Source organism: Phaseolus vulgaris, chromosome 8, assembly GCF_000499845.2.
Source record: "Phaseolus vulgaris cultivar G19833 chromosome 8, P. vulgaris v2.0, whole genome shotgun sequence".
Lineage (NCBI taxonomy): Eukaryota > Viridiplantae > Streptophyta > Magnoliopsida > Fabales > Fabaceae > Phaseolus > Phaseolus vulgaris.
Window position 1 is genome coordinate 11,546,176 of NC_023752.2, and position 13,249 is coordinate 11,559,424.

Sequence of the window (13,249 nt, forward strand, 5' to 3'; positions counted from 1 at the left end):
CCACCAGGCCCCTCAACAAAACCCTCTGAATCTGAAGACTCATTCTCACTGTTGAGCTCACAACACCATTTTCAGTTAATAAAACGAAAGTTACCCTGACACCCATCATTCCTCTCTTCGTTGCCTGGTAATTCTAAGCGTACTCATATCTTAATGTAAGGTCTTTCAGCAATCTCAACCAAATTTTTGTACCTGCTTTTAAAACTTGCCCTTTTGTCAATGTGCTTGTAAGGTGTTTGATTAAATGCCTCAATCACTGTTCTGTGTTTTTTGAAGTTTACAAATTATAAATATTGCTTCTTTCACTGGCTCTTCAATGTGAACCTTGCAATTTGGCATTTTCAGAATGCCTAGGTGATGAACATGTTCCATTTTCTTCCAACACTGTAGGGGGTCACTATTGGATTACATTTCTCAGGGCTTATAATCATAGGAACCCGCTAGTATCTAGAAACTTGTCAATTTGGTGGATTGGTTTAACATTGAACATGTTGAAGATCTGCTGATATAGTTGAACTTAGGTTTTCTCTTTAAGAGTAAATTGGTGGTTTGCTTTCTTGATTTTTATGTGCTAATTTTCTTGTTAATGTTATTTGAAACAGTACAAAAATATTTTCTGGTAGTTTGTAATTTTCAGTGTGTTTCACTTTCAGTTGCTCTTTTATTGTTGTGCTGTGGAAAGCTGGCTGCAGACTGTGGATGTTTGACATAGATGTACACCTAAACACATGGGGTCAAGCAGTTTTCTATGGAGTTGTACTAAAAAGTTTGTCACAGCCGCTGTCATCACTGTGACTGTGTCTGATCGTTATGTGACTGTTGTTCCTGTTCGAGGTGGCTCTATGTCGCCCACATTAAATCCTAAAACCGGTTCTCTGACGGGAGATGTTTTCGGTATTTTTCTTGCTGAAGGAGTTCATAAGAAAATATTACTTTTACAATTGCAGATTTTGTTGTTTGACCATTAATTACTCTGCAGATGACTATGTTTTGGTTGAGAAATTTTGCCTTTGGAAGTACAAATTTTCCAATGGCGACGTGGTGGTTTACCGGTAATATTTATTTCCATTCTTTTCCAAGTATTGTATGCTTAAAATTATAGTTGCATTTCTACCCTGTATCTTCCTTTCTTTTATATGATATCTGGAAGATAATTTACCAAGTGACTGTAGAATATGGTGAACTATCATGTCTTTGGATTAATATTGCATCACAGTTGAAATTATTGGCAGTTGTTGGTTTACTCTGTATGTATACTGATGTGATTCCACTAGCCATATAGAGAATGATTCTTGACATTCTTAGGAATCACCTTGAGCTGGACATTATTTAGGCACTTTTCTTAGAGTTGGATCAATGTTCTAAGACAAGAACTCACCAAAAACTAGTACCAAATCCCAAACTCATTTGGATGTTCCACATATTGTCAAATTGAACCAAAAGAGATGGAGGAAAGGCAAAAACACTAATTAACAAAACAAAACAGCAAGGTACCGAATCAAAATGCTGGAATTGAAGAAGAAAAGATGAAGATCAGCCAAGAACACAAATGAACCATAGCTACACATTAACAAGCTGAAATTGCCGAACCAAAACAACTAGGAAACAAGCTAAGACAAGGAAATTAACAAGAGAAGAAAGGAAGGAGAAGAGAATGCTCATGAAGATGGAAGAAAGGTTGGATGATCACGCCACTAGAAGTATGGATGCTCTTAGATGAGTGTGCAAGCCGCCACTTGAGGAAACCATGATCCTTCAAGATAAGACTAGAGAAGAAGGCTCAAAAGCTCTCCAATGCTCACTCCAATTTTGAGTATAGTTTCTTTAGATAAATTCAAATCTGAAATTTACAAAGAGAGCACCTCTATTTATAGCCTAAGGTGCTGAAATGTAAGCTACACAAATTCAAAAACTCCCTCCTAAAAAGCTTCTAGAATTGGCGCCTAAAACAAAGCATGAGGAAGGTGTGACCTCTTCCTTCACTTTGGCACCTCCTTTTCTACTCCTACACCTATCTACTAACACCCCCCCCTAAGACTCCTAACTAAAGACTAAAAGATGCTTTAACAATAGAGGTTTCTAATGTTTCCCTCTAAGCACCTTCAAACAATATTCTTTATTATTTAAAACTTGGCCTTGCCCTTCATAGGATGGACTTGGGCTTGGGCTTGGGCTTTGGGCTTGGGCCTCTCTTTATTTTATGTCTTCTTTTAATTTTGAGAAGACTAGAAGGAAGAACTTCAAGTGTGATGGTGAATTGCCTCTTCCTTCATTGATAAAAACCTCCTTTACTTGACTCTCATCATACTCCCCGAGTTGGAGAGAATTCGTCCACGAATTCTGAATCCCTGCATATAACAAAGTCAGTTTACTTTTACAATCAAAAGTGTAAGAAAAAGGAAGACATGACTTAGCAGATGGAACCAAAGGGATTGCAGAAAAGGATGTCCTATTAATCGACCAAGTTGGAAAAATTTGTTTGGGAATGATGATGTTTTTTGGAAAAAGACCTCTTAAATGGTGAAACCCATTAGGAGGTATGAAAAAATCATCCCTAACATATTTTAACCAAGGTGGTGTTGAAATAGGAACCTTGGGTAATGAAAAAGATAAAGAAGAAGAAGACCTTGGAGGGTCCATTTGAGGTATAGCACGAGTCAACATGATGGATTTAGAGGAGAAAATGGTGTGACTCGGTGTAGTACTTACTTCTTTTTCTTTCTCATTTGCTCTTTTAGTTTTCATTTTTATTTGGTCCTCATGAACCTCTTTGGGAGAGAGGGGTTTTAATATAACCTTGCGCCCTAGGAAGGAAAAAGACATTGTATTGGATAGGCCATCATGTAAAACATGTCTATCATATTGCCAAGGCCTTCCTAAAAGAAGATGAGATGCTTCCATGGGCACAACATCACATAAAACCTCATCTTTATACTTTCCTATTGCAAAGTTAATGAGGACTTGTTTATTCACCATGATTTCACCTACTTCACTAAGCCATTGTAATTTGTAGGGCTTGGTATGAGAGATAGTGGGTAAGGCTAACTTCTCCACAACTCTAGTACTAGCTACATTAGTGCAACTTCCCCCATCAATAATCAAGGAACATAACTTGTTGTTGATAAGACATCGGGTGTGAAAAATATTTTCTCTTTGAGTATCATTCAAAGATTTTGGAATTGTGCCCAACATACGTCTTACCATCAATAAGTCACCTTCACAAGGACTTTCACTCTCATTTTCACTTGATGGTCTAGAAGGTGAAGAATGCCTAGGTGAATTGGAATCATGCTCACTAACTACAATGCCTTCATGCATGTACATACTTCGTTTAGAAGGGCAATTAGCAGCAATGTGACCATATCCCAAACATTTAAAACACTTTTGACTAGACGATTTAATTGGGGATTTAGGCCTAGAAGTAGATGGCGTAGGATCCTTGGGTTTGAAAGAAGAATCTTTGGAAGGAAATTTTGAAAAAGACGTTTTGTTCTTCCAAGAATTGTTGTAGTAATCATCTTTGGGAATATTTTTAAAAATATTTTTCTTTGCAAGTTGGGCTTCCACCTTCATTGCAAGATGAACTAAAGAGCCCAATGATGAATACTCTTGTAACTCAACAATGTCTTGAATATCCTTCCTAAGACCACTCACAAACCTAGCAATCATAGCTTCCTCACTTTCCTCTAATTCAATTTTAAGCACAAGCGTTTTTAGCTCCTTATAATATTCATCCACATTTAGTACAACCGTTGGAGGCTCAACATGAGGTCTTTCCTAAAATGTGGGGACACAAATCTAGCGCGCATTTGATCCTTTAAAGAGTTCCAAGAGTCCACGGGAGGACCCTTGTGATAGATAATGTCCTTTACAATTCCATGCCACCATTTCATGGCATAATCACTAAACTCTAGGGTGGCTAGCTTAAGCTTATGCTCATCTTGGATCTCATGGATCTCAAATATTTGTTCACACTTAGCCTCCCAATCTAAATATACATTAGGATCACTAGAGCCATTAAAACAAGGTAGCTTGACCGAAGGAAGCCTAGACTTTGCATCATGATAGAAGCCATTGCCGTAGTGAGTTCTTTCCCCTTGTTGATGATGTCTTTGTCCATGGACTTGGGGTGGATTTCTCCTTCTCCTATGCTCATCTTCACGGCCAAAATCATTGGAAGAAGCTCTTGTTGAAGGTCTATGATGCTCATCATGAATTGAAGGAGATGGTCTAGCTTGTTGCACCTCCATCTTTTGCAATTTCTCCTCCAACCGTCTAATGGTTCTTTGAGCTTCATGTAATTCACCAAGGATTGAAGCTTTGGAAGGAGAATTCTGCTTGTATGATGCATCACTTGAAAATCCAGCCATTTTGGAAATAAAAAACAGCAAACACACAAAAACAGCAAACAAGTTAAGAAACAAAAATTAGCAAAAAAAAAACAGTGAGTGTTTGAAGCAAAAATGCCGAAGTGAATTGAGGCAGAAAAAAAATAGGTCACTCTCAAAGAAATGATGTCCTTGCACCAATCTGATCTTGAGGCCTTGGAATCCTCAAATGAAAGATGTCGAAGCAAGCACACCAATCTCAAAAGCAACCACCACAAAACCAATGAAACAATAAAGACATGGCTTAGTGAAGTAGGTGAAATCATGGTGTACTCTGTATTATTGGCAGTTGAAATTATTGCCAGTTGTTGGTTTACTCTGTATGTATACTACCTGGCTTCTTAACATTAAGAGATTCTTGTTTTGTAACTTATATTCATTGGTTGGTTCTTGCTCAAAATGATGCTAATTTAAGATCTTGAACTATACTATTAAGATAATTCATATTTTATTAGAATCTATATTTGAGACCTATTTGTTGTTTTTGTAAGTTTTAATTGGCATTCTGAAACTTTTGTAGCTCCCCAACGAATCACAAGGAGACACACATAAAAAGAATAGCTGCATTGCCTGGTGAATGGTATGGCACTCATGATAAAAGCGATGTGATTCAGATTCCATCAGGACATTGTTGGGTTGAGGGAGACAACTCAGCCTCTAGCATTGATTCAAAGTCATTTGGACCAGTAAGTTGCTATTATCACTGAGTTTCTGGCATGATAATGTTATGATGTGCAAAATGAAGCAAGAAAAATAAGTATCGTGTAAAGGGTCAATGCTTGAAATGAGAGAATATAAAATTGAGGAGCTCTGAATCATACTTTACATTGTGAGAAAACCTTAAGATTTCTGTTAACAGATGAGTAAAAGAAATGATGGTTCATTATAATTACCGGGTAAAGCTTGACTTGTTGGGCTTAGTTTGCTAGAAAGGAATGAAGATTTATTATGTGTCAATTTCAATTGTGTTGACTTATTTCAAAGCAGTAGGAGTTTTTCTGATTAATGATTACATTGTTTTATGTTTTTAAGAAAAATGCTATTTGCTATTACATATCAAGTTAATAATTTACATCCCACTGTTTCAACTTGCCTAATAGCTGGGTCTTTTGGTGCACCTAGGCAAAACGTTTCCACTGAACTAGTATATCACCAAATTACCAAAAAGTCTTTGCAGTTAGGAAAAACTCTTTGCACAATGTTAGCATTGAACAGAACATACTTTCTTGTGGACTTTGTTTACGCGTGAATTATGGCTAATGATTTTCCTTATAATTTTGGTGTAACCTGATCAATTTTCAGATTCCCTTAGGCCTAATTCGGGGAAGGGCTACCCATGTTGTGTGGCCTCCTCAAAGAATAGGAGCTGTCAAGACTACTCCACCACCACAAGGATTATGTTCTGCATTGGAATAAGGTTATTTCGCTGTTAACTGGATCCATCCCTATTAATAGTTTCCTCAAGATACGAAAGAACTATTACAGAATAATGTTCTCTTATGTGGGGAAAACCATTGTTGCTTACTCGGGGAGGGGATTGTTGTTGATTTGATGAGTATAAACTTTGTATGCCTCGAATGTTGATTAGTTAAAGAAGGTACAACATGTTCCAAAAACCGAAAAGGATAACAAATGTGATTTCCGTACTCTTTTGAGATCATGTCTCTAAGAATAGGTTAGTTATGTATACCTATATATATATAAAAAGAGGATTCACTTCATGATAATTTTTTTTGTGTAAACAAATCTTTTTCTATTTTACTATCCTTATTAATATATCTCATTTTATTATTTTATCCTTTTTAATTTTAAAATTATGAGTAGGAACATTTTATCATTTTATATGAATCACTTAAAAATAAATTATTTTTAAAAATTTTAAATTAATTTTAAGAGACACTTTTTATATGCAAACCAACCCCTACTCTTCCCATATCGAATCTCACATATCAAAGAAAATAATCTTCATTTCGAGTCACTCTTTTCGCCTCTTCACTCCACTTCAAGCAACTTCATTCTTGTGAAACTATCATTCTTTTTCATTTACCATCAAGTGAATTCCAAACTTAGTGTGAATCTTATCAAGCTCTCTGATTCAAAAACTATCACCAAAAGAAGAGAAAAAACTCGAAGATGAAGAGAAGTCCAAACCAGAGGAGAAGAAAGAAGATGTTGATTAATCAATTAATCGTTTTCTTTTTATATGTTATTTCTTGTTTTTGAATTTTGACTTATCCAAGATTATTGCGTCTATGCAGCCTAGGTGAAAGTTTACATGTATTGTGAAAATCTAGAGTCACATGGAGAAAATGAAAGGTATCTGTAACGTTTTTTTGTCTATTAATGTAAACTTTCTATTATGGTAAAAGTTGAGCATTGGAGAAATTTATGAATTTATTGCATGATTAAAATTAAAAAAATGTAAATACATATAAGTGTTTAATAGAAATTTGTGAATTTATTGCTTGATTAAAATTAAAAAATTAAATGCATATAAGTGTTTTTTTTTTATAGTCAGTTCTCCTTTGAGATCATGTTCGAGGATAGGTTAGTTAAATTTATAAAGTTAGTTTTAATTATTTAAAAAATAGAGTAATACCCTTAAATAAGAATGAAAAAAAAAAATTCACGTCTCTTCCAAATTATAATGATTATGGTGTTTATTTTAAATATACTGTTTTACCTTTGTATTACTTAATAAAATATATAATTGTATAGTTTTTTTATCTAAAAGTAATCTTTCAAGAATGATCCTATAATCCTTATTTTTACAAAATATATACTTTCTATATTTTTAAAGTAATATTTTAATACAATAAACGTCACAAATGAAAAAAAAAATAGTTTTGAAAACAAATTTTATATAGATAAATATATGTTAAAACTATGGGAATATGATTATGATGTAGTTATAATAATACAAAGACAATTTAGACGGTGATTCAATTAAAATAAAAAAATAAATAAATTTGTATAATAATTTTTTTATTAAATATTAGTGTATATTCCATTAAATATTATTGAATATTTTTAAAATAAAACTAATAATATGCATTTAAATTTTGTTCTTATAATATCTACTTGTCACAAGTTCATTTTTATAATTATTTTTAATTCATATGTATAAAAAATCATATGAATTTTTTCAATAAATTTATTTTTAGCATAACCTTGTATCTCTTAGATTCTTCATCAAAATCTTTGCCTTTTAAAACCAGTTGTTCAATCTTTTTTCTAAAAGATATGAAAATAATAATAATAATAATAATAATTCAATTTCCCTTTTTTCATATTTTTTTTAACTTTTTGACAAAAGCTTTAGTCTTGAATGTTTATTTAAGCTATTATCTAGATGTCTCTTAAATCATTTAAATTATAAACATTGAATAATCTTATAATTTTCGAGAGTGCATACAAATTATATGTAAATGCATCATGAGTATGATGGTGGAGGTAGTTATTATGTTTGTCATTGCTATAACATGATAAACATTTCAATAAAAAGGAAAGAAAGATAACAAAGGAGTGATGATCGTCATGAGAAGAAAAAGACAACTTTGGAGACTAAAATGTAATAAAAAAAATTCATAGGATTGAAATGAAAAATAAATTTAACCTAAGAAAATAAATATAGAAAATAACTAAATTAAAAATTAACAAGGATATAAATGGTCAATAGTACAATTTGTAAAAAAAAAAAAAAAATTGTAACACCCTAAAAATTAACTATTCACTGTGTTATAAATTCATCAGAGATCTTATATAAAGTCTATATTTATTCTCTTCATTACAAGAAAATCATTAAATAGAAATCAGTTTTAGATACTAAAAAAATTAGTTGTTATATTGACTAAATCAAATACTATTTTAGAAACTTAAAAAATTATTGGTATCTAAATTAGTTTCTAATAAATAGTTTCTAAATTGGTATCTAATTAGTTACTAAAGTTTTAATTACCAAAGTTTTAGCTACTAATAGTTTCTAAAATGTTATAATAATACAACTTCTAAATATTTTAAACGTCATCCTTCACTAATTTCAATTCAAGATTCAAATAGTTTTTAAACAAAACATGATCACTCCATAGAACACCAAAATCTTGTGACCAAGTCACATTCATATCTAAATCATTCATCTAAGGTTATACAAAAAAACATAAATAACTCCCTTGACCTAAAATTTTCCCTTCAAAGCAAACTTCCAAATCCAAACAGTAACATTATACAAAATTTGGGGACCTTAAGCAAACTATCCAAACATTACCAAATTTCATTATAAGCTTAACCAAGTTAATACAATTGTAGATATAATTGGTTGCAAAAGGGGAACTTGAATGGAGTCTATACTCAATTCTACTTTTAGTTCTTATGTATCACATATTAAATAAATGGGATAGAGAAAAGTACACACAAAGATTTATACCGACTCATCCTAAAATCTAGGGCTATGTTCAACCTTCTTAAGCTCCCCGCTTAAGAGCCTTAAATATTATACACTATAAAACGTGTTCTTCACCTCTTCAGGTACACAAGTATTCTCCACCTCTTCAGTCACAAGTATTTTATATCTCTCCAGGTAATCTTAATCCCCTCCGAGACTAAGACCTCTCAACAAGTGAGAAAAACACTCTCGACAAGCGAGCAAACAATGAGAGCTCACAGGACAAACTTCACACAGTGAAGGATTTACAATATAAGGATCACTCACTGTGTGAATGATTTACAATATAAGGACCTAATAACAAATATGAAATATTCTCTTATAACACTAATACAATGAAGGCTAGATAGAATGTAATAATCTCATTATGCTCGTATGCTTCGTTGTTGAGTTCTTCATCTTCAAGGTCTTTATATATTATTTCAGATGATGACCGTTGAAGCTTCAATTGTTCTTTTGTTCATATAGTCGTTGGATGCTAGATTAGGAAATATTTTCACTCGATTGATCTTTTGCGTCTTGGACTTCAATTCTATTTGAATTATTTCTTCTTTCAGTCCCAATGTGAATATTGAATCATTAGTTATGTGATCTGAGGGTATCCTTCAATTTTGTGCATTTTTCATCATCTTCAATATTGTCAGACGCTGAATATGGAAATTCTTGCTTTGTTTATATTCTTGTTGTCTTTGAGTATATGAAACGATTTGAATTGTTTCCTTTATGATCTTCTGATGTGAATGTTAACCCTTTAAAGCTTGTGACTTAAATCTTCAATCTATCTTTGTCACATATGTTTTCACTGTATTTATCTTGGATGTTGAGTGTGGAAACATTTGCTTTGTTTGTTGCATCACGAATATTCTCAAATACTTTCTCTTCTTGGAATGCTGATTTTTATTTATTAGGTGCTCCTTGAATTACATTCTTCATAGTGTAAATTACGCTTTTTTTTTCATTTAGTCTCGTACATGTTCTTCAAATATCTTTTTTGTATTGACCCTTTTAGTTATTGGACGCTGAATAAGGAAACATCTTGGCTTGTGTTTTTTATGCTCATTCTCACTTGTTATTTTTTCAACTTAATCTCTTTTGAGATTTTTTTCTTTTTTTTTATGTGCAACAACTTTGAATGTCATCAATGACTTCCCATGATTTTTTCTCTACAATAACTTCATTGTATCTGTTAGACACGTGATAAGGAAACTTGTTTTCATTTTCCTCTACGTCTCGAAGGTTCCTAAAAACATATTAGGAAAATTTTTGTGATTACTAATGATTTAATATATTCAATTTCTTAGAACAAATATATCACTAAATAATGGCACCACTAGTCTTTAATGGAGACAATTATCAGATGTGGGCAATACATATGGAAACCTATCTAGAAGCATCGGATCTATGAGATGCTTTAGAAGAGGACTATGAAATTCATCCACTTCCAAGAAATCCCATTGTGGCACAAATAAAAACATAGAAGGAAAAAAAGACAATGAAATCAAAGGCAAAAGCATGCCTTTTTGAAGTTGTACCTCCTATGGTATTCATACGAATAATGTCCTTGAAGTCAGCAAAAACGATTTGGGATTACCTCAAGGCAGAATATACAGTTAAGATTCATGGAATGCAAGTGTTGAATCTAATTAGGGATTTTGAATTGTAGAGAATGAAAAAGTCAAAATTAGTAAAAGAGTACTCTGACAGACTTCTAAGCATTGGCAACAAAGTGAGGTTACTTGGATCTAAGTTAAATGATTCAAGATTGTGGAAAAACTGCTTGTAACAGCTTCAAAGAGGTTTTAAGTCACCATAACAGTCCTGGAGAACACAAAGGACCTATCAAAGAAGAGTCGTGAGACAAGATGAAACAGTAGAAGGGGCCTTACAACCCAAGCATCAAGGTTACAACAAATGTAAAAAAAAAACAAACTGGAAGAACCAACCATCAAATGAAGAGAATTCATTTAGAAATCACCAAAAGGGTAAAGGAGGAGGCTTAAAGAAAACCTATCCACCTTGCCAACACTATGGAAAGAAAGGTCATCCACCATTCAAATGAAGGAGAAGACCTGATGCCAAATGTTCCAAATGCAACCAGTGTTGTCGATATCGGATAACAGATCATATCGGAGACCCCAAAAATCCTTTATAGAGTTATAGTTCAAAAAATAAAATAACAATAAAACATAAAAGAAATTGTCTTATGTTTCTAACTATCCGACTCTTCTTCAATCCCAACATAATTGTCTTTAATATTATCTATTGGGGCATATCCCTCCTCCTCTTCCTCTTCAAAGAAACTTTTGTCAAAGTTAAATATTTTTTCAAACTCAGAATTAGAGTTATCATGCAATTCATTCTCAACCTCAATTTGAATATTGTCTTTGCCCTTCGTTGTTGGGGATAAGATTGTAGCTGGACCTTTCTTAGAAGCATGGGAATAACCAATGACAATACCATCACCACTTGATGATAACTTTCTTTTACTGGTTGCTCCTCTCCCTATTTAAATTATTGGTTCTCCAACACCTGAAGCTTCATAAACAGTTGCTCAATTAAGAGTGGGATCATCATAAAAAACCAACTCATTTCCCCCCTTTTTAGTATCATTATCATCATCTACTTGTCTCACCAACCACTCATAGCACTCATCGATGTCATTGAGTACTATAGGGTCTATTTCATCCCTAATATTGTATCTTTGAGCAAGTTGTTGGTTATACTTTACGTAAACCAATTCATGCAACCTTTTGTCCTCCAGTCTATTCCTTTTTTTGGAATGAATCTGCAAGTATAATGTGCATTAATTTCTTTCTACATCTTACAAGATAATAATGAAATGAGTCTTATCATGAAAAATAATTATTACTTACTTACTCAAATACACTTCAATTGCACTCACACCCCAATGAACTACATGTCAAACTTAAAATCTTGATTGCTAACTTTTGTAAGTAGGGAGTTGCGTGCCCATAATTCTTCCACCATTGAGCTATAAGAGTAAAAAAAGTAACTTAGAATGTATGATATAATTTATATGTTAACGCAAATTAGAAAGCGTTTAACCGTCTCACCTGGGGTTGTGCTCTTCCTTGATTCTTTGGCAAAGTCATTACCAAACAGTCCACCTCCACTCTTATAAAGAGCCAACTCAGTCAAATATTTTGTTGGACATCTTTACTTGGCACCAACCTCTTGATGCAAGCATACAATCCATTTGTAACTTCCAAATCATATTCTATTTTCGGATTAGAATAATAAAACTCTAGATTCAAAAATGACCAACTGCATGCAAGGGGCAATGAAGTTGACATGCCCATCTATTATCAGTGACTGTAAATACATCTTTGTACTTACTTTCATGGTTATTGAATGACTTCATTATTGTTTCTTTGGCTTTCTCCATTGCTTCATATATATAACCCATACTTGCTTTTCTCTCTCCATCAACCAAACGAAGTACATGAATAAGAGAAGCCATGACTTTAAGAGTAAATACAACATGATTTCAAAATGAAGGTATAAGAACAAATTTTGTAGTTTCTTTCCCCTTAGCTTCCTTATACAACTTGTTCTTGCTCCATTCATCTAAAGTAAACATTTTTCTCAAATTCCTTTCTCTTAATACAACCTTTGTAATGTTAAATAAGAGGTAGCAAACCTTGTAACTGCATGTCTTACCAGTTCCCTCTTATTTGTAAATTGTCTCAATAAAATCAAGGAACTAAAATAACCATAGATGAAGTCAACAAGACTAACTCCTCTTTGAATCGTCTTCTTTATTAAAGGAATCTCTCCAATGACTTCAAGCATCAAATCTATACAATGGGCAACACAAGGAGTCCAATAAAGATTAGGTCTTTTTGCTTCCAATATTTACCAGCAGAGACATAATTACTATATTATCTGTGATAACTTGAACCACATTTTTTTCTCCAATATCCTTCACAAGGGCATCAAGCATCTCAAAAAGCTTTTCTCCTATCTTCAATCGAATTGACAAACATTATCACTACAAGAGAGTTCACCGAAAAGTTAATCAAACATCGTTACTTCTGATCAGTCCATGCATCTAACATGATAGAACAACCATGCTTGCTTCGTTGCAATTTATGATCTTTCAATAACTTTTTGATGTACTCAACTTCCTTCTTGAGGAGTGGAACTCTAATCTCATGATAGATATGAGCTGGCAAATTAGGTCCATAAGCATCTACAACATCAATCATATCTCGAAAACTATTTAATCTTACAAGATTGAATGACAAGCCCGCTTGATACCAAAATCGAGCAATATATTGATGAATTGATGCCTTTAAGTTTCACATACTAATACTAGTATGCCTGAGTTGTTCTCTCTTTCTCTTCTCTATTGCAACATTTGGATTTCTAAAAAACACATCCATTGGTCCTTTTTTCC

The 13,249-nt window shown here is 33.0% G+C and overlaps 1 protein-coding gene across 3 annotated transcripts; it reads left to right on the top strand.

Annotated features, from left to right (window-relative positions):
* LOC137825881 (uncharacterized) lies at positions 1-6,021 on the top strand. Of its 3 annotated transcripts, none has more exons than XM_068631680.1 (5): positions 1-127; positions 654-894; positions 980-1,052; positions 4,909-5,074; positions 5,691-6,021. In XM_068631680.1, exons 2-5 carry the CDS (start codon positions 729-731, stop codon positions 5,802-5,804), a joined length of 519 nt encoding a protein of 172 aa, XP_068487781.1. In that variant the 5' UTR covers positions 1-127; positions 654-728; the 3' UTR covers positions 5,805-6,021. The 3 variants fall into 3 exon arrangements, with proteins under 3 accessions (XP_068487781.1, XP_068487780.1, XP_068487782.1); XM_068631679.1 differs by having other exon boundaries at positions 26-155; XM_068631681.1 differs by having other exon boundaries at positions 45-160.
* The last annotated feature ends 7,228 nt before the right edge of the window (positions 6,022-13,249 follow it).